This window comes from Pinus tabuliformis, chromosome 2_1 (genome assembly GCF_031772625.1).
Source record: "Pinus tabuliformis cultivar Carrire ecotype Pingquan chromosome 2_1, CPIR1, whole genome shotgun sequence".
Taxonomy (NCBI): Eukaryota; Viridiplantae; Streptophyta; class Pinopsida; order Pinales; family Pinaceae; genus Pinus; species Pinus tabuliformis.
In genome coordinates this window covers 567,284,599-567,309,211 of record NC_142299.1, presented here as the reverse complement: position 1 = coordinate 567,309,211, position 24,613 = coordinate 567,284,599, and the positions used below count along the sequence as shown (strand labels likewise).

At 40.6% G+C, this 24,613-nt stretch overlaps 1 protein-coding gene across 2 annotated transcripts in view; it reads right to left on the bottom strand.

Moving 5' to 3' along the window:
• The window catches only part of LOC149201689 (universal stress protein PHOS34-like), a 133,300-nt gene extending 113,930 nt beyond the window's left edge, over nt 1–19,370 (bottom strand). Inside the window, exons 1-4 of one of the 2 annotated variants that reach the window (XM_089402981.1) lie at nt 18,861–19,361; nt 18,507–18,610; nt 17,360–17,478; nt 16,770–17,158 (exon numbers count right to left, since the gene is read on the bottom strand). In XM_089402981.1, the coding sequence (XP_089259107.1) occupies nt 17,068–17,158; nt 17,360–17,478; nt 18,507–18,610; nt 18,861–19,032 (486 nt within the window). In that variant the 5' untranslated portion in view covers nt 19,033–19,361 and the 3' untranslated portion in view covers nt 16,770–17,067. Of the gene's footprint in view, nt 1–16,769; nt 17,159–17,359; nt 17,479–18,506; nt 18,611–18,860 lie in introns of those variants that run through there. The other variant, XM_089402982.1, reaches the window with a different exon arrangement.
• Between the last annotated feature and the right edge of the window lie 5,243 nt (nt 19,371–24,613).

Sequence of the window (24,613 nt, the reverse complement as noted above, 5' to 3'; positions counted from 1 at the left end):
TTTTCAAGTTCTTTGGAAAGGAGCTCAAACAACCCCTAATGAGGAATTGAACAGACTATCTCAGTTCATAGGAGCTTACGCTAGTGCTACCATTGATAAAGCTACGAAAATACAACTATTGATAAAAGAAAAAGATCAAAAGATTATTCAATTAGAACAAAGTTTCTAGGTTGAAAAGCAAGCAATCCAGCAACAACGACAACCAAAGCTTACCGAGTTGCAAAAAATTTTTAATGATTTAAAATGACAATTTCAATTTGAAGTGAAGGACAAATATGAACAGATACTGCAATTGCAACGAATGATAAACTAGCTGAGGGAGAATCCAGATATAAATGAAGTCCGCAAGGAGGCATTAGAATTGGATATACTCCTAACAAACAAGTAGGTTATCTTCTGTCAAAAATTAGCTCTAATTCATGACTTGTTAAAGAGCAGTTATTCTCTAGTAAACCAATTGTCCGATTTGAGGACGTTTTATGAAGAAATTGATGAGAAATTCTCTGAGTACATAGATTGGCAAGACAATGCTCAGGGAAGATCAGTTGATCTTCCTTGAATTCAAGAATCATAGAAGGATATCATTTTCAGTGACCGAGATATCAAAATGAAATGGGAAGAAATGGCTATTATCAGAGTCAGAAATATTGCCTCAAATTTCACCGAATACATTACAAATACCTTATTGTATGCCAATATAATACAAGTATGCCCAAAGGACCTTACCAGATGTCAAAACTTTAAAACAATCTCGGCAAGAAACATCTCAGAAGAAGGTTGAAGATATTCATAGTATATCACAAGAAAACCTTGAAAGTTATTGGCATTTCCTAATGAAACCACATCGTCAGTGGCTCGTGTTGAGGTGCCTCTCAAATGTAGCAGTGCAACTTCTTGTAGTGCTTAGCGATGCAGTGTTTACAAGATCTCTGAGCATGAAACCGGTACATCCCCCCTAGTTGAAGTCGTTCACGGACATATGTGGTCTCAGAGCACAGATGAAGAATCAATCTGGAGCACAGTCATGAGTTCTTGTTACAACAAATCACTAATTTAGTTGTCCTTTATCTTAGCTTAGTTTGTTGAAATTTTTTTGAAGACTTTTATTTTAAGTTTACTATTTTTGTAATATTAATAGGTTATTTAAACCCCTTTCATGCATTTAGAAAGGGGTCCAGAATTTTGAGAAGACAGCTTTGAACTTGCACTATTGTTTGATCCAAAGTTATCTAATTGAGAAGTTGAGCCTGAAAGTTATCTTCTCATAAGCTAAGCGCTAATGAATCGGGTACTATTACCTTTATGTTATCGTTGTGTGTTATTGAATTAGATAGTGAATTTCTTATACGTTATTTCGTTATATAAATGCTTTGAAAACAATCAGTCATTACCACTACTGATGTGCAAAATTGAATCATTTGTGATTATGTATGAGATAACAAGATATTATATGTGATTGAGTTTTAACTAATTAAATTAATTAACTATTTAATTAATTTAGTTTATCATATATGCTTTCTTTTCATAAAAGTATTGAATGATCTATATTGTTATATACTTTGTGAAATCTTTCTTTGAGTCACATATAAAGATGTGTTATCCCGGGAAATAGGTAGAATACATTTATTTAGTAGCTTTATCATTAGCTATAAAATCATTTCATTAGTTTCATTTTGTTATTATAATAAATTTCTTTAAAACAGGAAACTGATCCCTTTATACCCAGTCAGACCCACCAATTTCAACGGAAATGGAGTTGCTTTAAGCTCCCGACCAGGTGGTATTCCTCGATGTTGAGGAAGTCAAGTTCCAGCCTTCAACACAATCTAACCTCTATCTCGTCCAAATTCTCATCAACTCGACGTTGGTTGTGTTGAATAGAGGCTAGATGTTCAAAAAGAAAACTACAAATCATTGATATAGGCAAATACCTCATTTTGATCTTCATATCACTGCTCTCAGAGGATGTCCAGGTTGATTTGGATGCCACACAGCTACTCCGTGCGAAAATTCCTATACCGAAATCCCTACTACAACAAACTGATGTTACTTCTCCTACTTGTTAATCCATACAAGTTCTTTACTGTTTGCTACGACAAATATTGAAGTAAATACTATTGCAACGTTCACTTAATTAATTATTATACGAAAACAAGATACTGAGCAAGAAATAAAATACAACACATGACACCGTTATTTTTTGACAAATGTCCCCGGAAAAACCCAATGCGGGAAAACAGGTGCAGCAACTTTGAGGGTTTATTATTATTAAGCAGTAGAAAATTCCGAATACATATCTGAATACCTCACAGGGTTATTCAGTTACAGAGAAAAATACTGGCAGAATGGATTTGTGAGATTACCTCACATAGTCACTGAGAAAATCCTAACTGATCCAGATACTGAATGAATGGCCTCTGGCAGGCCCTACAATTCTCTACGCAGTCCTCACGCAGGCTCTGTGTCAACCTCTCTAGGCTCACATCACTCAGTTTGTTTATCGATTTATTGTCCAGAGTCTCTGCTCTCAACCTCTCGGTCTCACACCACAACTCCCGGCTTCTGAAACTAACTCTCCTTAGCAAAATCTCAGACCCTCTCTCACCCATTGCGCTGCCTCTGCGTGGCCCTTCGTGGCCCTACGTCAGCCTCTGCGCTAGACTACTAGATCACCCTCTACCTCTCTCTGCTGATGAATCTCCAGATGAGAAAATCTCTCTCTCTAGAATTTATCCCTGCCCCTCACCTGCAAGAAATCTCCTCAATCGAATTTTCCTCCTAAGAACTTCTCACTTCAGAAAATCGATTTCTTGATCTCTCTTCGTGTATTTTCCAAATGATCCTCAAGCTTCTTCTTATATCTTCCAGATGGATAACCAACAATTTAGATTAACTCTTAATCAAAGGCTCAAATTGTTTTGACTTGATCTTCATTTCTTTCTAAAAGTTTAACCCACAATTAGATTAATACCCATTAATATTTTATTTTTCCTAAGTTTAGACTTAGGAACCCCTTTAAAAATATTAATTATTTTAATATAATCATCTCTAGGTGGAATTTCCCAAAACGGTTTATGGATTCGTTGGAATGCATGTACCCAAGCCTCCCTGCAAAATTTGAGGCTTAGAGCACATCCAATGCTACCCCAAATCAACACTCCCTTTTAGCGAGGAATGTGCTCTAGCAATATATTGTTGTTGCATACTGCTCTGGCTCTGAAGCATCGTCCTCTACGATGCTGATGTATGACATGTTGTCCACCAACTACTGCGTTGCTATTGCAACTATACTGTTGTCTTTGACACTGCCACTTCCAATGATATATGTGTACTACATCTTTCTCTCAAACGATGCATCTACTATGTTGCTAGCATTGCCACTGCTAACACTCATGAATGTTGGAATTGACTGCTGCTAGTCTCTGTGCTGACCCTTTGAATCTATTGCGTTGTTGCTGACCTATGCTCTGTGCCATATGCACCGCTTCCAACTCTACTCTACATTGCTCAGACTCTGGTGCTCCTAGCCACTGCAACTATCTCCCCAACACTCCTCGGCACAATCTGACACTAGTCCATCCTACTATTGCAAAATCCGACTCCCGTAGCAAGGTATTGATCAAAGAGGTGGACTCCTCAATGATCATGCCCATCTGTAGCTCCTTTGAACTACAACTCCCTCCTAGAGGTATCTCGGCTATCATGGCAAACTCTTGTTCGATCTTCGTGGCTGCAACCTTAGGATCGTGCTTTTCATCCTTGTCCTTCTTCTTCAAAAGACATTGGGATGCATAGTGTCCCATCTCGCCACATCTGAAACACTTCACCTTGGAGATGTCTTTCTTTCATCTATGTTGCCCCTGTGGTCCCTTCGATGCAAGGGTTGTAATGTCCTCCTCCTCCTTGGGCTTTGACCCACTGTTGTTGTTGCTTCCGTCAAGTTTGACCTTGACCAGGTCTCTCCTCAGCTCTTCTTGTTTTAGAGTTGCCCACGTCTCATCTCAATTATGCAATGTTGTGTTGCCCAAGGTACTTTGGACAAAGACTTGTCATTCATCCGAGACAAAATTTAGGGTCAATCTCACTAACTCTGAATCCTGAGGTGTATGCCCCACAGTTGACAACTCATCACGGGTCTCCTTCAACTTCGTGAGGAATGGATCCACACATTCTCCCTTCTGAATCTACGCAGATCTCAACTTTTGTTCCAAGTACATCTTCCACGGCTCGAAAGATCCCTGATACAATGTGGCCAAAGCATCCCACATCCTTGACTCCATCCAGGGTCATCCTCTTGGCCTTTTCCATCTCAGCCTTGTACTTTTTCAGTGTATCTGCATTTGCAAGTTCAACCACCACATTGTTGACATACGTCTTGAGGGCATGCTCATCTAGAAGGAAAGACATTCTAGCCTTCTAGATGGCGTAGTTGGATGCTCTGTCCAACCTGTCCTGATCCCTCAAGCCACTGGTTGCCATATCCTCTGAAAATTGTCGAACAACTCCCTTTTTCACCCTACTACATAGCTTCTAGGTTGACTTACGTACTCCCTGATGGAGCTGGTAAGTCTACTACTCCTCTACTGCCCAGCGAATGAGAAATATTGATTTCCTTGGCAAGAAACCACTGAGGAAGTATTTCCTCACTATGTGATATGCTTCCTTCTTCCGACAGTTTTTCTGCCCAGCACTCGGCTTGCAAAAAACTGCATCCCTCTAGCTCTGCACTGAGGCTCTGTGTGGCTCCCTCTGCCTTGGAAAATTTTCGATCTAGCAATCTTACCTCTCTGTCAACTCACTCAGAGAGAGACAACCTCGAAAATATAGCCCTCCTCACTAGAACTACACAATCCCTCAAAGGATTCGAAGTGTTGCTTGTTGCAACAAGTTGGCCCTTCCTTCAGTGCTAGATCTGTTCTTCCTGTTTCACATCAAACTCTGATACCATGTGAAAAATCCTATACCAGAATCCCTATTGCAACAAACTGATGTTACTTCTCCTACTTGTTAATCCATACAAGTTATTTACTATTTGTAAATATCAAAGTAAATACTACTGCTGATCCAGGTGGATGTTGGTGGCCACCCACCTATCCCATTTGGACCCCCACAATTGTCTCTTTCAGTTTTTCAGTTTCCTTAATTATAGCGCAGTTTACTATTTTTAGTAGTTTTTCGGGTCCTAAACTTCGGGAGCCGTTTTGAGGCCCTAAACGATGTTTTTTGGGAAATCTACCTCCGCGATTTTTTAGGTAAAAAATTGTTTTTTTTGTCGTAGTCCTCGAAAAGATCTTTCCAACGGGCTATCATGCGCGTCAAATGGAGATCGTATGCCAAAGTTACGACCCCGGAAAGTTGATGTACCAATTTACCCAAACGGGGCCCATAGTTTGGCGTTTCATCTTCTAGGGTTAGGTTTTGGAATGTTAAGGGTTTTCCATTGTTTCTCAATAACAAATAGGCCTTCGAGCCTCATTGTAAAGACAGTTCGAAACAGTTCAGAGGCATGTAGCCGACACATCTCTTCTCAGAGATAAGCTACCATCGCCCTAGCTGGGTTATTTCTATTTGTAAGCACATTTCAGTATTCTCCATTAATGAAATGAAGTATTATTTCCGCTGCATCTCTGTTTTTATGGTTATCGCATCTTTGTATTTATGGTTATCTCTGTAATCTATTGCATTCCTGCTTAAATCTGGATCAGCTGTAGTCTTCACTTAATTAATTATTATATGGAAACAAGACACTGAGCAAGAAAGAAAATACAACACATCACATCGTTATTTGTGGACAAATTTTCCTAGAAAAACCCAATGCGAGAAAACTAGTGCAGCAACTCTGAGGGTTTATTATTATCAAGCAGTAGAAAATTCTGAATAACTCTTTGAATACCTCCCAGGGTTATTCAGTTACAGGGCTAAATACTGGCAGAAAGAATTTGTGAGATTACCTCACACAATCACTAAGAAAATCTCGACTAATTCGGATACTGAATGAATGGCCTTTGGCAAGCCCTATGCTGCTCTGTGTAGTCCTCACGTAGGCTCTGCATCAACCTATCGAAGCTCTGTATCACTCAGTATGCTGATCGATTTGCTGCCCAGAGTCTTTGCTCTTAGCCTCTCGGTCTCACACCCTAGCTGTCACGCCCCCAATTCTTTTTTCGTTAAATTGGCCGGGTGCGGCACCGCCTAAGTTATTAAGATGTTCCATCGTTAATAAAATTTACGAACTACGCCTTAACAATTCATAATACACATGAATTCATATTATTAATGTGCGAAAACCATTAACAATATACAATAATAAAATCAACTCGGCAATAATAATAATAATCAATCTTTTATTATATATGCGAAGTTACATGACCGGGAGCCGCGCTCAACCAGCGTTCCATAAACGGGAGGGCGCCCGCCCGTGCAAGAGCGCACGGCGGTCTGCCAAGACTCCACCACAATACAAGTTATAATATATAACATACACCTCTCGTGTCGTTGGGCGGGCGGGCGCACCCATGCACGAACCCACCGCCAACACACAACAAGATAATAATACAAGACCACACAACTCGGCGTTGGGCGGGCGGGCGCACCCGTGCACGACCCTTGTCCACACCACAACCCAATCCAAGTGCGATACCCGTATGCACCACCGGTACCTCTACACGACCCTCGCCCGGCTCGGCGGGCTCATCCACCCGAGCTGCGGTAAACTGCGCCTTCTCCAAGTGCTCACTACCTTGTGCGACGAAGAGCGATGTGAGTTCGATTGATGCTCCAAATGAACCACAGGTCGCCATGTTTATACGCACACTAGCTTGTGTGTTGTCTCTTGGCCGACGCTACAAAACATAACAATGAATGCCCCTTGCCTTCATTTCTCACCGTTGGCTCGGTTATGTTCATCACCCATCATCCATCGCATATAAACATGGCTTCGCTCGCCCATAACTCGCGCGCCTCTCATGCGATGGTGACCAACACTTAGTCAATTTTGCGAGTTGGAGGAGCGCGCGCCCGGTATGAACCGCAGGGCGTTACATCCTCCCCCACCAGAAGTCATTGTCGTCCCGACAATTCCTGCTCTCCTTCTCAACTTCCTGTCGTACTTCGCGATCTTGTTCTTCCATCTCCAAAGTGAATCCTCCGTTTCCCAGCTGTCCTCCTCCGGTGCATCCTTCCATCTGCAAAGAAATTCCCGTCGCATGTGGCAACCAACTCCTGTAGTTCTGAGACTCAAAATCTTCTCCAACTCTAGTCCTGGTCTGTCCACAATCCTGGCTGGTCCTCTCGTCGGTTCAACCCTCTCTGGATGGTCTGAATCAAGTCTACATCTCTTCAACTGACTCACATGAAAGACTAGGTGTTTCATGTTCATATGGCGTGGAAGCTCCAGCTCGTAAGCAACTTCCCCCACTCTCTTCTTCACTCGAAATGGTCCCTCATACTTCCGTGTCAGTTTGCTCGTCGTCCCCTTGGCTGGCTGAAACTGCTCCCTGGTAATCCTGAGAAACACCATATCTCCCACACCGAAGTGTGCCTCCCGTCTTCCACGATCAGCATACTTTTTCATCCTCCTTGCAGCATCGTGCAAGCGTAACCGTGCTAACTCCAAGGTCTCCTCCCAAGCCTTCATGAACTTCCTCGCATGAGGACTTCTCAAGAAGCCTCCCGTCACTACGGTATGCGGTGCAACCGGCATCTGTCCATTTACCAACTCAAATGGACTATACCCCGTCGCAGAACTCTTTTGAATATTGTAGCTAAACTGAGCAATATCCAAGAGTTCAGGCCAATTCTTCTGATCAGCCGTCACATAATGTCGCAAGTAGTCCTCCAGCAATGCGTTGATCCTCTCGGTCTGCCCATCTGTCTGCGGATGTTAACTTGAACTCATCAACAACTCTGTCCCGACCAACTTGAACAATGTGGTCCAAAATCTCCCTGTAAAACGCGGATCTCTGTCCGACACAATACTCAATGGCATCCCCCAATACTTCACTATGTTCTTAAAGAACAACTCCGCTGTCCGCTCGACTCCACAAGGTATCTTTGTAGGAACAAAGACAACATACTTGGAAAAACAATCGACCACGACCATAATCCCATTATACCCCTGAACCTATGGTAACTGAGTGATGAAGTCCATCGAGACACTCATCCATGGCCTCTCTGGAATCGGTAAAGGCTGCAACAGTCCTCCTTGTCTCTGAGTATCCGATTTGTCCTGCTGACAAATGATGCACGTATGTACATACTCCTCCACATCCTCTCTCATCTTCTCCCAAAAGAATCCTCTCTCCAACAATGCCAAAGAACGACGCTGCCCTGGGTGGCCAGCCCATGGTGAGTCGTGGCACTCCTTCAAAAGGTGCCTCTTGAGTCCAGATGACTTTGGAACATAGAGTCGGTTTCCAAAGAACAAGAACCCATCTCGTAGAAAGAACTTTCGTGTCTTCCCCTTCTTTATCTGCTTCACTATATTTTGCGCCAAAGTATCGGTTTCAACACTTCCCTTGATCTTGTTTTGCATCTCTTCTGACATCTGAACTCGACTCCTACTCCTTGCTGCTCAGTCTTCTTCCTCCTCCAATGCTGCAAGTTGTCCCTTCCTGCTAAGGGCATCTGCCACCGCATTGTGTCTACCCGGTCTATACTCGATAGTCATGTCGAATTCTGCCAAGAAGTCCTGCCAACGAGCTTGCTTCGCAGAAAGCTTCGGTTGTGATGCAAAATAACTTGCTGCAACGTTGTCAGTCTTGACAACAAACGGCTTCCCAATCAGGTAATGCCTCCACACATGAAGACAATGGATGATGGCAGTCATCTCCTTCTCATGAACCGGATACCTTCGTTCTCTGTCCTGCAACTTTCGACTCTCATACGCCACCGGATGCCCATCCTGCATAAGAACTCCTCCTATGGCAAAATCTGAAGCATCAATGTGTACCTCAAATGGTCTCTCGAAGTCAGTCAACTTCAGTATAGGTGTTGTAACCATCCTCTTCTTCAAGTCATCAAATGCCTCTTGACATTTGCTCGTCCAACTCCACCTCTTGTCTTTCTTCAATAAGTCCGTCAGTGCCGATGTCACCTTGGAGTACCCCTCTACAAACTTCCATTGGTAGTTGGTCATGCCCAAAAACACCCTCATCTCATGGACATTCTTCGGTTCAACCCAGTCCTCAATCGCCTTCACTCTGCTCGGCTCCATCCGTATGTACCCTTGACCAACAATATGCCCAAGGAACGGAATCTCGGTCTGAGCGAACACACACTTAGACTTCTTCAAGAACAACTGATTTGCCCTCAGTGCCTCAAATACCATCGCCAAGTGCTTCTTATGATCCTCCATGTTGTCACTGAACACCACTATATCGTCCAAGTATACTACTACGAACGAATCCAAGTATGGTCGTAGAACATCGTTCATCAAAGTGCAAAACGTAGCAGGAGCATTACACAACCCGAATGGCATAACAAGGAACTCAAAGCTACCATACCTTGTTAGTATCGCGGTCTTCTTCTTGTCTCCTTCAGCTATCCTCACCTGATAATACCCATGCCTCAAGTCCAGCTTGGAAAACACTCGGGCTTTTGCAAGCTTATCAAAGCAATCAGCAGCCAATGGCAAAGGATACATGTTCCTTACCGTCTGCTTGTTCAATGCACGGTAATCACAGCACATCCGTAGCTCATTCGAATCCTTCTTCCACTGGAACAATACCGGAGCTCCATAAGGGGACCTTGAAGGTCTAATGAAACCTGCCTCAGTTAACTCCTTTGACTGGCATTTCAACTCCTCCAATTCAAGCCCTGACAATCGATAAGGTGCTTTAGCCGGGGTTGCTTTCCTGGCTCAAGCTCAATGCTATGGTCCACTGCACGCCTTGGTGGAAGTTTCTTCGGAAGCTCATCAGGCATCAAATCCACATACTTGGTAAGCACATCAGATATCTCAGCTGGAACAGGCGTCCCCACTCCATCACCTTCAACATCCTTGAACATCACCGCATATGTCTCCATATTTGAATCCTTCATAGCCTTCTCCAAACTCAGTGCCGAAACATGCTGCACCTTGACTTCCCTTCTTTGCCTATGAGTGGGCAAAGTCCAAGTTTGTGACTGTCCAACCAGCACCACCTCATCACAGAAGGGGACAACAATAGCCTTGTTGCCCTTCAAGAAATCCTGTCCGAGTATCATATCAAAGTCGTTCATCTCCATCACCGTGAAGTCCAACTGACCTTTCCAGTCTTTTATCTGCACAGGTACATCGTGTACCAACCCTGCCACCTTAGCTCTAGAGTTCACTGCCTTGACCTCCATATTCGATGGGGTGATCGTCAGCCCAGCCTCTTTTGCCAACCGTGTCGTCATAAAGTTATGTGTGGCACCCGCGTCCACCAGAGCTTGAATGGTCTTGCCATGAACCATCAAGTCCACAAAACCCAGACTGTTCATCCATGATTTCTCCATAACCTTATCAGCTTCACCTGTCATGAGCAACCTTGATCTATCAGGCTTCACCATTTCACCTTTACTTCGTTCAACAGCTTCAACACCCCGTGAACCTGCTCTGATACCACCTGTCACGCCCCCAATTCTTTTTTCATTAAATTGGCCGGGTGCGGCACCGCCTAAGTTATTAAGATGTTCCATCGTTAATAAACTTTACGAACTACGCCTTAACAATTCATAATACACATGAATTCATATTATTAATGTGCGGAAACCATTAACAATATACAATAATAAAATCAACTCGGCAATAATAATAATAATCAATCTTTTATTATATATGCGAAGTTACATGACCGGGAGCCGCGCTCAACCGGCGTTCCATAAACGGGAGGGCGCCCGCCCGTGCAAGAGCGCATGGCGGTCTGCCAAGACTCCACCAAAATACAACTTTACACATACAACATACACCTCTCGTGTCGTTGGGCGGGCGGGCGCACCCGTGCACGAACCCACCGCCAACACACAACAAGATATAATAACACAAGACCACACAACTCGGCGTTGGGCGGGCGGGCGCACCCGTGCACGACCTTCGCCCACGCCACAACCCAAACCAAGTGCGATACCCGTATGCGCCACCGGATCCTCTACACGACCCTCGCCCGGCTCGGCGGGCTCATCCACCCGAGCTGCGGTAAACTGCGCCTTCTCCAAGTGCGCACTACCTTGTGCGACGAAGAGCGATGTCAGATCGGTTGATGCTCCAAATGAACCGCAGGTCGCCATGTTTATACGCACACTAGCTTGTGCGTTGTCTCCTGGCCGACGCTACAAAACATAACAATGAACGCCCCTTGCCTTCGTTTCTCACCGTCGGCTCGGTTATGTTCATCGCCCATCATCCATCGCATATAAACATGGCTTCGCTCGCCCATAACTCGCGCGCCTCTTATGCGATGGTGACCAACACTTAGTCAATTTTGTGAGTTGGAGGAGCGCGCGCCCGGTATGAACCGTAGGGTGTTACACTAGCTCTCGGCTTCTTAAACTAACTCTCCTCAGCAAAATCTCAGACCCTCTCTCACCCTTTGCGCTGCCTCTGTGTGGCCCTACGTCAGCCTTTGGGTCTAGGCTATTAGATCACCCTCTGCCTCTCTCTTCTAATGATTCTTTGGCTGAAAAAATTTCTCTCTGGAATTTATCCCTACCCCTCAACTGCAAGAAATCTCCTCAATCAAATTTTCCTCCTAAGAATTTCTCACTTCAAAAAATTGATTTCTTCATCTCTCTTGGTGTATTTTCCAGATGACCCTCAAGCCCCTTCTTATATTTTCATGTTGGACAACCAAAATCCTAGATTAACTCCTAATCAAAGGCTCATATCGTTTTTACTTAATCTCCATCTTTTAATAGAATTTTCACCCATAATTAGGTCAATACCCATTAATATTTTAATTTTCCTAAGTTTAGACTTAGGAACCCCATTAAAAATATTAATTATTTTAATATAATGGTCTCTGGGTGGAATTTCCCAAAATAGTTTTTGGGTTCTTTGGAATGCATGTGCCCAAGCCTCCCTGCAAAATTTGAGGATTAGAGCACATCCGATGCTACCCCAAATCAACACTCTACAATGGTCTACATTGTGAGAGGTTGTTCGACGTGACCGGATGATCAAGGCAACTCCTTCGCCACCTCCTCTTCCATCAAGGTGCCCTCCTCCTCATGGTCTTCCCCTCACACAACCCATTCTTCCAACTGACCCTGTGGGTTAGCTCCCCATCTTAGCCTACCCCTTTATCACTGCATTTCCATTCTACCACACCGGGTTGGCCCTGCTATGCATTTGATCCCTCTCACCCACTGACCCCCGCTCTAGCTCTACCGAGAGTGGTCAAGCCCACTTGCCTCAATGAGGCTATGTTCATCCACGACCAAACACAATTCGATGTATCCTTAGCTTGCCAACACCCGCCTAATGTTGTTCTCCATTATTGTGGGTCTCCTACATGATTCAAGTCGCCCCCCAACACCCAAGCAAACACAACCAATGTCAAATTCCTATAGTACCCCACGGATGCAAGGCCACAAAGCAATGTCGTCCACCACCCCATGATAAAAACCAGGAAAAAGGGAGCCACACTAACTAGCAATGTAGAGGGTCGTCTCAAGTCCCTTCCTCGACGCTCATAAGAGAATTGTGGAAGGCATATGTTGCAGCAGCGACCGAGCTACCAACTCCACTGTAAGCACCTATATCCCAAAACTCCCTCCTAGTAAACCATAAATCAACCAATGCCTCCAAGCTCCCATCACCTTCGAAGAATACATCCTAAAGTCTACAGGTTTGAACTTGCATGCACAGGGGGAGAGCATGTGCACACACCACTACTCCACCCCCTTTGTAACTTACTCCCATAACCAACAAGCTAGCAATGTAAATCAAACTCCAATTACCATTTAAAAAAATTATGGGCTCCTTTGCGATTGTTCCCTGCTACTACCACTTGGGGCTCTCTGCCTTGGTACCCTCAGCACACGTCCTCGTCATCAATCCCATCTGTTGGGGCATGTCAGACCATCCCTCCAATTTGTTTCTTCGTGTGTTCATTGATCGCACACCATCATCAAGCATGAATATTTTTATAATTAATAATAATAAATAAATAAATAATAAAATAACCTATTTTTAATTTTCACTATTTTGGAAAATTCAAATTCATTTCTAAAAATCCGATTTAAGATAACACTTGAATTCCTATCTAATGGATCAATAATTTGAGATATCTTTCTATATCACATTAAGTGGACACATATTGAGACATTTAATACCATCTTTCTATATCACATTAAGTGGACACATATTGAGACATTTAATACCATCTTAAACCAACGGATGATTTAAATGTAAGTTCATAGTTTCATGATTCATTATACACGTTGAGTTTGAGGTTAGCTCACTCCCACTAGAGACTTCTTTTTATGATTGCCTTTTACTTGCATATTCATCTTCTTCAAATTTTAGTTGATTAGCGGGTCAAGAGGTTAATAAAGTTAAAAATTACACACTTAGAAACTAGAAGAGTAATGAATTAGTGGCAGAGTTTTGGGTCTCGCTCACTCCAAATAGATACTTCTTTCTATGATTGCCGTTTACTTGCATATTCTTTAAATTTTAGAAAAGCTCAGCCTGGAGTTTCCCAGTATAGCCCAGAGGTTAATTAGAGGAATAATGAATTAGTGGCTTAAGGGATAAATGAGTTAAAAGTGAGTGATTAATAGAATAACGGGTTAATGGATTAGGGAGTAAAATATTTTGAGAAATTAGTGCGTTAATATTAATTTATTTGAGATTTAAAAAAAATAAAAATTATATTTTTCTACGAGTGTAATTTTTCTACGAGTGTAATTTAACGTAAAGAGTTTTTGTCAAGTATTTTTCTGGTTAATTTTAATCAAATTTTAATTAAATGTAGCAGAGAATTTGTTAAGCTTGACTTTAAATTATTTAATATCTAGAATTTGACTGCTCCAAAAGTTTTTCAAAGTATTTCATATTTTTCTGGTTAATTTTAATCAAATTTTAATTAAATGTAGCAGAGAATTTGTTAAGCTTGAGTTTAAATTATTTAATATCTAGAATTTGACTGCTCCAAAAGTTTTTCAAAGTATTTCATATTTAGAAATTGGCTGCTCCAAAAGTTTTTCAAAGTACTGAATTCAAAAATGTGTATTTTAAACAACACAATCTTAATTGAGATTATATTGCCATAAAACATTTATAAATTAGACTAATTCATTTTTGTATAAAAATATTTTAAATTAATAATTTATGCCTCATATAAAGAAAAGGCTAGGAAGAGTGATGATGTAAGATAAATTAATAATTTATCACTCATATAAAGAAAAGGCTGGGAAGAGTGATGATGTAAGAAAGAAAAGGCTAGGAAGAGTGATATGTAAGAAAGAAAAAGCTAGGAAAGAGTTCATAATGTATGAAATTTATTTTATTTTAAACTAATTATTATGTTAAGTTTAAACAAATGCACGAAAGAAAAAGGCTAGGAAAGAGTTCATAAGGTATGAAATTTATTTTATTTTAAACTAATTATCCTTTTAAGTTTGAGCAAATGGACAACAAGATTAAAATTAAATGAATATTCCTAAATGATGGGCAACAGGTGGGGGCCATATTAGAGTTGTCCCACTGAGCATCTAAGAGTGAGCACGTGGCAATGTATGGTCTTGCTATATTCCTAACTGATGGGCACCAGGTGGGGGCCATATTACAGTTGTCCCACTAAGCATCTAAGAGTGAGCACGTGGCAATGTATGGTCTTGCTATATTCCTAAATGATAGGGCAACAGGTGGGGGCCATATTACAGTTGTCCCACTGAGCATCTAAGAGTGAGGACGTGGCAATGTAGGGTCTTGGTTTTTAAGAATAGTAAAGTTGAGTGGTAGTTAGTTTTATGTTTTTACTTATGGTGAATTGGTAACTTGTTTAAGTAACCTAGTTAGTTATAATAAGTACCCCAACTCTACAAAGGTGGGCAGTGTACTCTTTAAATCTTATCATAATGACCCAAGGATGTCCGCTTTGGATTTGAAACGAGATAAAAATGATAGGGAGTCTACTCTTTAGATCTTATCATAATGACCCAAGGATGTGGGCATTGGATTTATTTGAAACTAGATAAAAATGATAGGGAGTCTACTCTTTAAATCTTATCATAATGACCCAAGGATGTCCGCATTGGATTTAAAACTAGATAAAAATAATATCCCATCATGCCAACTGCTCAGTAATCTCACAAAAATCATAATGACCCAAGGATGTCCGCTTTCGATTTATTTGAAACTAGATTTGGATTTATTTGAAACTGGATAAAAATGATAGGGAGTCTACTCTTTAAATCTTATCATAATGACCCAAGGATGTCCGGATAACTAGATAAAAATAATAACATCCCATTGTACCAACTGCTCAGTAATCTCACAAAAAAATCTAAAAAAAAAACAACTTTGTATTATAGTTAAACATTTTATTATTATGAAAAAAGGAAATACTAATCTAATAAGAGACTTAAAGAGTCATTTCCTGATATCCTGTCCTAAATGCTGGTTTGTACTCTACCACCGCTCACTCCACTCCTCTCTGGCTCACTCCACTCCTCTCTGGTCTCTCCATGAGCCACCGTTTTTTCATGCTTCTTTGTCCTCTACCGCCGCTCACTCCACTCCTCTCTGGTCTCCCCATCAGCCACCGTTTTTTTGAAGCTATATTAAATATTCATGGTGCGAACACTCAGCACGAGGGATGGCTCCACAATCTACGTAAGTGTGATTTGAAAGTTGAATTATGTTACAGCTCCATTTAACTCAATTCAGTAGACTCCTATTCTGGTAGGTTCTTGGGCATTCTATTTATATTTCTTGATTTCTAGCTCTTTTTATTGTACCTATCCTAGCTCTTCGGCAGGTCCTCTAGTTCATCTTGCTCTTATTAAGCCTCTGCTCCACTGGTTGCGGAAGTTGGGCTCTGTTTCTGGGTTTCCCTCATACGATTTCACCTTTATTACCTTTCAGCCCAACTCTCCCTTCCTTGTTGCTGATGCTTATCTTCTTCCTCGTCAACTTGCTTCATGTTGGGATCCTGGCCCCTTTCCTTCAACCACTATTTCGAATCTTAATGAGTTTCCCGTGGTCGGTTCCTAGTGTGAGCTCCACTTAAAGTGGTCATTTTGCAGTGTGTTTGTGGGTACTTGTCCACCATGCCCTTCAAAGAGCATGCAATAGATGGGGCACAACATACTACAGAGAGCAAGGAGGCTCCTGTGCCCAACAAAGGGCTGAGAGCTCTATAGAGAGCATACTCTTTGGCCGATTCAAGAAGAAATAAAGCAGGTGGAAAGAGAAATTGTGGAGGAAAGAAGTTATCCGACTGACATGGAGGTATTAGCTAAAGTTGTTGATTGGGTGTCAGATACAGGCCACCTCTGAGGTTGTTACAACCAGTACACTATATGACATTTACTAGCACCTGAAACTATTGTTGGATAGAGTTTTATTTGATAGGAACCAGGCAAATTTTTTTTTAAATTTTTTAATGAGATGCAACTCACAATGACCTCTATGGATCACAGATTCGGCCTTGTGGAGCCGCAATTAAGCATTCCCCCGACCCAGCCGCTCCCCTGGAAGTGGCAAGAAGACTTCCAATGGAGTCAATGTGAATCGTCGATACCTAATAGAAAGTGATAAAAAATATTATCAGAAACAATAAGATGCAGACGGAGCAGGATTCAAATGAAATATCAAGTCATGCAATGACGATACATATTACATAAAGGATATTTCATGTTCATGACAACATTACATGAAACAGAGTACATTTTGAATGTTTAATAAAAATGGAACTCACAAACAGATCTTATGAGTGACCATTGAGATTCCCTAGTCTATGTTTCAAAATATTTCAATATTTCAATTGCTTTTGCATATCAGGCACAAAGGCCAACAATTATAAGATGAATCAAAGCACATAGCTGACATGAGGCCAATGTAAATCAATGAGCCTGGTCATTCTTGGGCAATGGAAATCAATGAGCCTGGCCATTCTTGGGCTTCACCACGACAACAGGGCACTGTACATGGTGGACACAATAATCACTCACACTGCCAAGAAGCGTCCTGCAAAATTCAATGTCCTCTGCTTAAAACAAGTGTTCTATTACAAGATAAAAAAGCAATAAAACACTAAAAAGAGAGTTGCCAGTTCTCTGAAACAAAATGACATAAATCATTTCAAATCAAGCATATCAGTAACACTGCTTATTTTGCAAATGCATTTCTTACAGGTGAAAGTAAGGGGGAAATTTAATTCAATAATACCTCTTAAGAGCTCCGTATCCATGGCTACCTAGCACCAACATGTCAGGATTATACCTTTTGGCAGCATCGCATATGACCTCCCTCGCATCTCCAATGTGAGCCTCTGTCACCGGAGTCACCTGGAACGGTAGCAGAAAAACTCTATAAGGTTTTGCATTATGAAACTACAGAGGAAAAGAAGACGGAAAAGCTGCAGAATGCCATGGGCGTGAGAAGTGAAAAAGTGTGCAAATATCTCAGGATTTACATTATAGGATGAATATCATGACCGATTTAGTAATGGCAATGAGCCTCTAAATTAAATTTTCAAAATTAATAACATGGAGCTGACTTATTGAAGGACCTCCGTATTCAAGCTTGCAATTCTAACTAAAATGAGCCAAGACCTTAATGAATAGAATCTGCTTGAAGTTGAACGCATCCATAAATTCCAAAACAATCATAAAGGAACATAACCAGAAATTCAAACTGAACCAGTATGTTGCTGAAAGGTGGGATTTGATTTTGAAATTTTAAAGGTCAAGGCTCAAATGTAAGTTCCATGATTATTAGCCATCCACATTTTCAGTGTAGATGGGGAAATCCGCACTGGCTTCTAGCTGCACATCATTTCTTTTTGTCAATGGATTGAGGGATTTCAACACTCAATCAAGGAGCATGCGAGCATAGACCTATCTAATCCTAGGCTTAACATGCACCCAAATATCGCAAAGCTCAAAGTTGCATATCTTGATATCCAATATTTTATACATTGACCATTTGTTTGAATTCAAGAAATACCTAGTCCAGTTTGGCAACCTAAAGGCATATCAAACCCTAAAGGCTTATCTAACCCAAATGTAGATGGATCTCTTTGAATTTCTACATTATACAGCTCCAATTCAACGTCTAGGACTGTTATACCACAACATACATAGTGTTACAGAGTGTTGATGAATCCCCTAGGGCGCCTTGCTTCTCCCGGTGCAATTCGCAATGAAAGTTTGGCAAGGAGGGATTCAATACAGTCAACCTCTGATCAAACGAGACAGGCTTTCAATATTACCATTCAACTGGACATCAATAAAACTACATTTAATCAACCCTGCAATCTAGTTCACACCAAATTCTTTAATTCCAATGTACAGTATGAGTAGACCTAACTTACATTTTTAGTTTTGCATATTTCCGATGCTTTGGCCCATATCTTCTCGGTAGACTTCTGGATATCATTTTCCAACATCTTCAGCACATCCAAGGGCACCATGAAACCTGCTCACACCAAAATGCAATTAGAACTCGGCCTCTGTAACATACCCAAAACAGAGTAAAACACCTCAAGATGAAATTCCATCACAAGTTCTGAGATGAATCAACACAAAACGCTCATTTTTCTGCTTTATGTGGCCAAAAGAGTAAAACCCTTTCAATCAATAAACCCAAGAGCCTTATATTATTTTACAGTGAAATGCATCCCGCCAATCTACATAGCAGCCGGAGAAAAATAATTCTCTAGACTGACCTGGGCTTCCAGTTGAAAAAGGGGAAATCGGAGAGCGCTGAGCATGAATTAGAGTGATTCTATCCTGCGGTTTAAACACGTTGTTAAGTGCCCATTGGAGAGCGTTCATGCTCTCCTCGCTCTCGTCTATGGCCACCAATATGAGTCGGCTTGATTTATTCTGATCTCCCATGGTCTCCAGCACAAGATTTTGTCTCTGGTTACACCAATCTTCACATCCACTAAATTGTTTTGCTCTATGCAGTCAATAAATAGGTTATGGCGAGGATGGAAAATTGTAGAATAGATATACATAAACGGAAAAACCAGTATGTTCGATTGCCTTCGAATTCAGAAGATCCCGGTCTCGTATTTCCACGGGTTTATCTTCCACCTGTTTTGCTTTGGAGTTGCGTGCCGTTGGCAGCTACGTGAAATTGTAGAAGAAACCAGTATGTTCGAGTGCCTTCGAATTCAGAAGATTCCGGTCTCGTATTTCCGCGGGTTTATCTTCCACCTGTGTTGCTTTGGAGTTGCGTGCCGTTGGGAAATTGTGTTATTGTCAAATTTTTCTGTTTTTTTGTATGGTGTTGAATCTATTTCCACTATAAAAAAAACAATTGAAACTCTAATATGATCAGATTTTATGAGATAAATCAAATATGTCAATGCCCTTGCCTTGTACTCATTAACTTAAAGCACTTCGGATTAGCCCTAATCTACCTCATTAACTTAAAGCGCTTCCTATTTGCCCTAGTCTACCTATTATATTATTGGACATATTTTTCTGGAATATTTTTGGGATTCATGCTGTTCTACCTATTTTTTTGGGCATTGTTGGACCATTATTTTGCTTTTGATTTTGGATGGTGTTTATATTTTTTTTTTTAAATTGACAGTAAGAATGCTGGGAAGTTTGAATCCAATTTTTTTTTTATAGTAGAAATGGAATCAACACCATCAAAAACCTCTATAACACTCAAAATCTTGCAGCATAATTGATATAATATGAATTTTCCAAAATTTATGCCAAATATCTCACTAAAATTTCCATTATTTTCAGGGGAAATTGACACCTAGACTATGTTGTTTTTTGCCCCGAGAATTTTTATTTTTTTTAAATTATTTATAAAAATAAATTAAAATTAACAAATTTGAATTATGAATTTTTTATAATTAATATTTTGAATTTATTTACTCAAAAATACATTTAAAATAATAAAAAATTACAATTTGAATAAAAAATATTTTTTCATATTTCAACCAAATATTACAAAACATATATTAATTCAAATTTTAAATATTTAAATTTTACTCAAAATATTTAGATTTGTTTGTAAATTTTAAATTTGTTTGTAAAGCTTTTCTAATGTTGCTTCATATTTATTGAAATGAAATTTAATAAAGTAGAAAGTATTTTTTTTTTTTTAAAATTTAATTTTTAAAATTTTGATGGATGTGGAGTAGTTTTTCTAATATTGCTTAATATTTATTAGAATGAAATTTAGTATTTTGATTGATGGCAGCATTTTTATGTTGTTTAAAAAAATTGACATAAAAATAAGAAAAAACTCATTAATTAAAAATATGAAAAAAACTCAGACATGTCAGGTTCGAATTATTATTTTGTTTTGTATTGCTTTAATATTATTTTTATTTTTTATATTTTGAGAGGGTTTAATGATAATTTCTCATCCGGGTTTTAGTGTAATATTCCCGGATAAAAGATGGTTGTAAATATTTTATTACTGTTATAGGTTAAAAGACATTGGACAATGTGCTATTTACTGTTTTGAATTAATGATAATTGTTGACTCTGCACTGGAGAATTATAATCGAGTCATACTTGAAAATTGTAACTTCCTATTTGGGAGTTGTTTTCTTTTTATAATAAAACAGTTGCCAAATAAACAAAAACCCTAACTGTTCCTCCCAACCATAACCACCCAAGGAAAGGGGGTGGGAAAAGGAAAAGAGGAAGGGGGAGAACCGTGCTGTGGGGACAGACGGGACCATGATGGCAAAGTTATGCTAAGTCTGGTAAGGACCAGATAGCATTGGCACGACAGTGCAGGAAAAGTTTGCTGAAGGTTGTGACCTGGCAGACAAGCTTGGGGGGAGATTTGGTTGCGCCAACAAATCTCGCGGACGGGAGGAAGACAAGCAGAGAACCAGTGGTGACAAGGTTCTGAGTAAAGAGAGAATAAGTATTGTTCATACCGGATACAGGTAAGTACCGCTATGACAATCTTGTGTTGTAGATACTGTACTACTGAAAGTTCTATTTCAGTTATTTGGACTAGTACTGTAGAAAGGTTGCGAAATAAGAAAAAGTGAAATGATAAACAGTGTACAGAGGGACCCGTTTGAGTGTGAGGTAAATTAGAGTTCTGAGTTGGCCAGTAGTTTTCTGATTTAGATGGTCTGTACGAGTTAGGCTAGTCTCCTTATGACAATTAGATAACGGCAGAAGGCTTTTAAGGGCTAAAGCCATCAGGCTTGGAACAGCCAGTTAAGCGGCCGCCCTGACCTAGCTGCAATCGAGAAACCTTGCCCTCTATATGTTTGGAGTATATAAAATACGGGGAAAGGGTACACCTTCTATGCATTAAGGAAAAAAAAACAAAAAAACAAATGACAGATTAGAGGGGGAACCTGAATGGAAATTACTTTAGCCATAAAACCAGTAAAACACCATAATGTACCAATTATTTTCTCACGGGATCATCATGTAAACCCAACAATTACCGGTGAAATTAACAAGAACAAGAGTGATTAAGAACCTGGCATAACTTAATGGGTTGGCCACGGACCGGCTGTTGCCGGTGTCTAGATGCATACAGGGCATGGCTCTTTCTGTCCCAATAAACACTCTAAAACCCTGAGAGTATAACATGCATATATCTATATATATATATATATATATATATATATATATATATATATATATATATATATATATATATATATATATATATATATATATATATATATATATGTTTGTATAGTGGCACAACGAACGCATTTGAATCATGGTTATAAAGTTTACGAATAGCTTATAATAGAAAAAGACAAGTATCAACCAAGAAAGTTAACACCATATATCGAGTAGGTTATTGAAACTGAAAATATGCATAAGAGTTTGGCGGAAACCAGTCCCCAACATTTATTACCAGCTAAAAACAAATTATGTAATGCTACCAACGGGATAAGAAGTGTTTGTATTTGCATTTCACATATAGAGAAATTATGTAATGCTACAGACATGATAAAAATGTTTATACTTGCATTTCATACACAGAGTCGACAGAATATACATGTATTGGAACCAGAGAAATAGGAAAATATTGAGCAGACACCATAACCCACACACAAAGGCTGATTGCCTCAATCCTGGCGTTAAAGCCACAAGAGTTCATACCAGACATAAAATGGAGAAGCGATCCACCATTTAACATGATAAAAGTCCTATAACTTATCAACTCGCATTAACAGGCGAGGAAATCAAACAGTCAAACATATTTAACAACAGGTCGAGACAGAGTCGGCTCCAGAGTCATTATAAGGACTCTGCTAAACTATTATGTAACTAGTGAGCACCATAGATTTATATTGATGTTGTTTCGACAGAGTTCAGAAAAATGAGGAAACCCTTCGTCGAGCGACAGAGTCATGGAAGGGACTTCTACAACAGAACAACAACGAAACCCCTTTTGGTTTCCAGAGAAATCACGGCAGCCCAACCTGATAAGACACATACATACAAATATGTAGCCATAAGAAGATATTTCAACTGTTGTAAACTACCATGCAGACCTTGTTCAGGGATGAACGTGTGGACTTACCCGGGAGAGGTGAAGTGCTTAGCTTGGAGGAGAGGGTACTCCATTCACCCATTGATGGTGAAACTGATACCCGACACCCCAACCTGTTACCAGAAAAACGCATTAGGACCTGTCTGTAGAACCGTAAAGAAAGACAAATCGAAATGCATAGATCCAATTATTGAATAGAAAATTTGTCTCACCCTGACCTGCAAATATATCAAGTAGACTTGCTGCATAAGGAAGCAGGGTCACCTGTAGAATCCTCGGTCTGCAACCATGGCAGACAGCGTAACCCCAGGCGGAGCCAAACCCAGAGAACCAAAAGGAGCGAAATGAGTCTCGTCTTTGGTAAGTGAGAGGTTGAACAAACAATTAGGGAGCAGCCAACCGTCCGATGCATTGGAGGAGATCTCCTCCGTTGAATTCATTCAAGAATCCCGAGAAGGGTGTCCTTCCTGCAGTTTCCATTAATTGTCAGTGCAGTGGAGTTAATGACTACAAATGAGGAGGGCTTATGTGTCGAGTTTTGGGAGAAGCTGTTGTTATAGCAAAGGGAGGAGTACTGTCCAAATGCCTGTCAGCATGTAAGTCATGTTGATACGACACGGATTTTCCTGCATGGAAGTCTGAGCGAGACTTAAAAACCATAGAATTAATTTAAACATAAGTTCAAGCCTCGGTGAATTCCGTAGATGGGGAGGTAATGAATGTATTTAAATAATTTAATATTATTTATTTTACGCTTGTTTTTTTTCGTTTACGGGAGATGTTACATATGGTATCAGAGCCAAGTTCCAGAAACTGTGACCTCTGGGACAGTGGCGCGGGAAATATATTTATATATTTATAACAATCAATAACCTGTTTAATTATTCCCCTGATAAATTCTGTTTGAGTACAGGAGCAAGGTCGACAGGATGAGAAGAACAGATAGCGTATCCCAGGGATTTGTAGCAGGTCAGGGACCTGCAGGGAACCATCCCGAGTTGTGGGTACAGCTCGGCGAAGAGACTCGCAGCGCAAACCGTGCCATTCTGGAAACTGTACAAGAATTGAAGCATGAAATGGCCCGTTTACGGGAGGATAACGCCAGAATAACGATGGAACAGGAGAGAATTATAAAGAGTCTTTCGGATAAGAAAAATCAGATACCACCGCACCCCAGTGTTGAGCAACAAGGAATATCAGGGGAACAGGACCAAAACACAACACCTGGAGAATCGGAAGGTAGGGAGCAGGAACGGTCTGATAATGCCTCTGAACAGCAAACGTCAAAAAGGCAGCGGATAGAGTTGCAAGGGGAATTCCACAAGATTAAACCGCCACATTTTGACGGAGAACAAGAGGAGGCAGCTGAAGCATGGTTGATCAACATGAACAAATATTTTCAACTGTACGAATATGACCACAACCTTAAGGCAAGGTTGGCCATTTTTCAACTACAAGGGAAGGCCACCTTGTGGTGGGAAGAGGTGAAGATGGTCAAGGGAGTGAGTGAACAGACTATTACCTGGGAAAAATTTCAAAGGTACTTTAAGGAAAGATACTTGACAGAACGCTTCTATGATGAAAAAGCTAGAGAATTCCATGATCTGCGCTTGGGACAACAGACTATGGACGAATTCATCACTCGTTTTACTTCTCTGCTCCGCTATGTGCCCTACATCCGGGAGGAAAAAGCCAAAGTACAGAGGTTTGTCAGCAGTCTACCCTTGGGTATGAGGGAAAGAATCGAATTCGATAATCCAAAAATGATGGACGAGGCCATACGTAAAGCCCGGATGTGTTACCAACAGAGCAAGCAAAAGGGAGATGGCCTACATAAGAGATGGTTGGATAAGAAAAGCAGCAGATTGACTGGTAGTACCAAAGGTAGCCGTAGTGGAGGACATAGAGGTTTTACCAAAGGCCAAGCCAGCAGCAAAATTCACAGAAGAATTCGCTGCG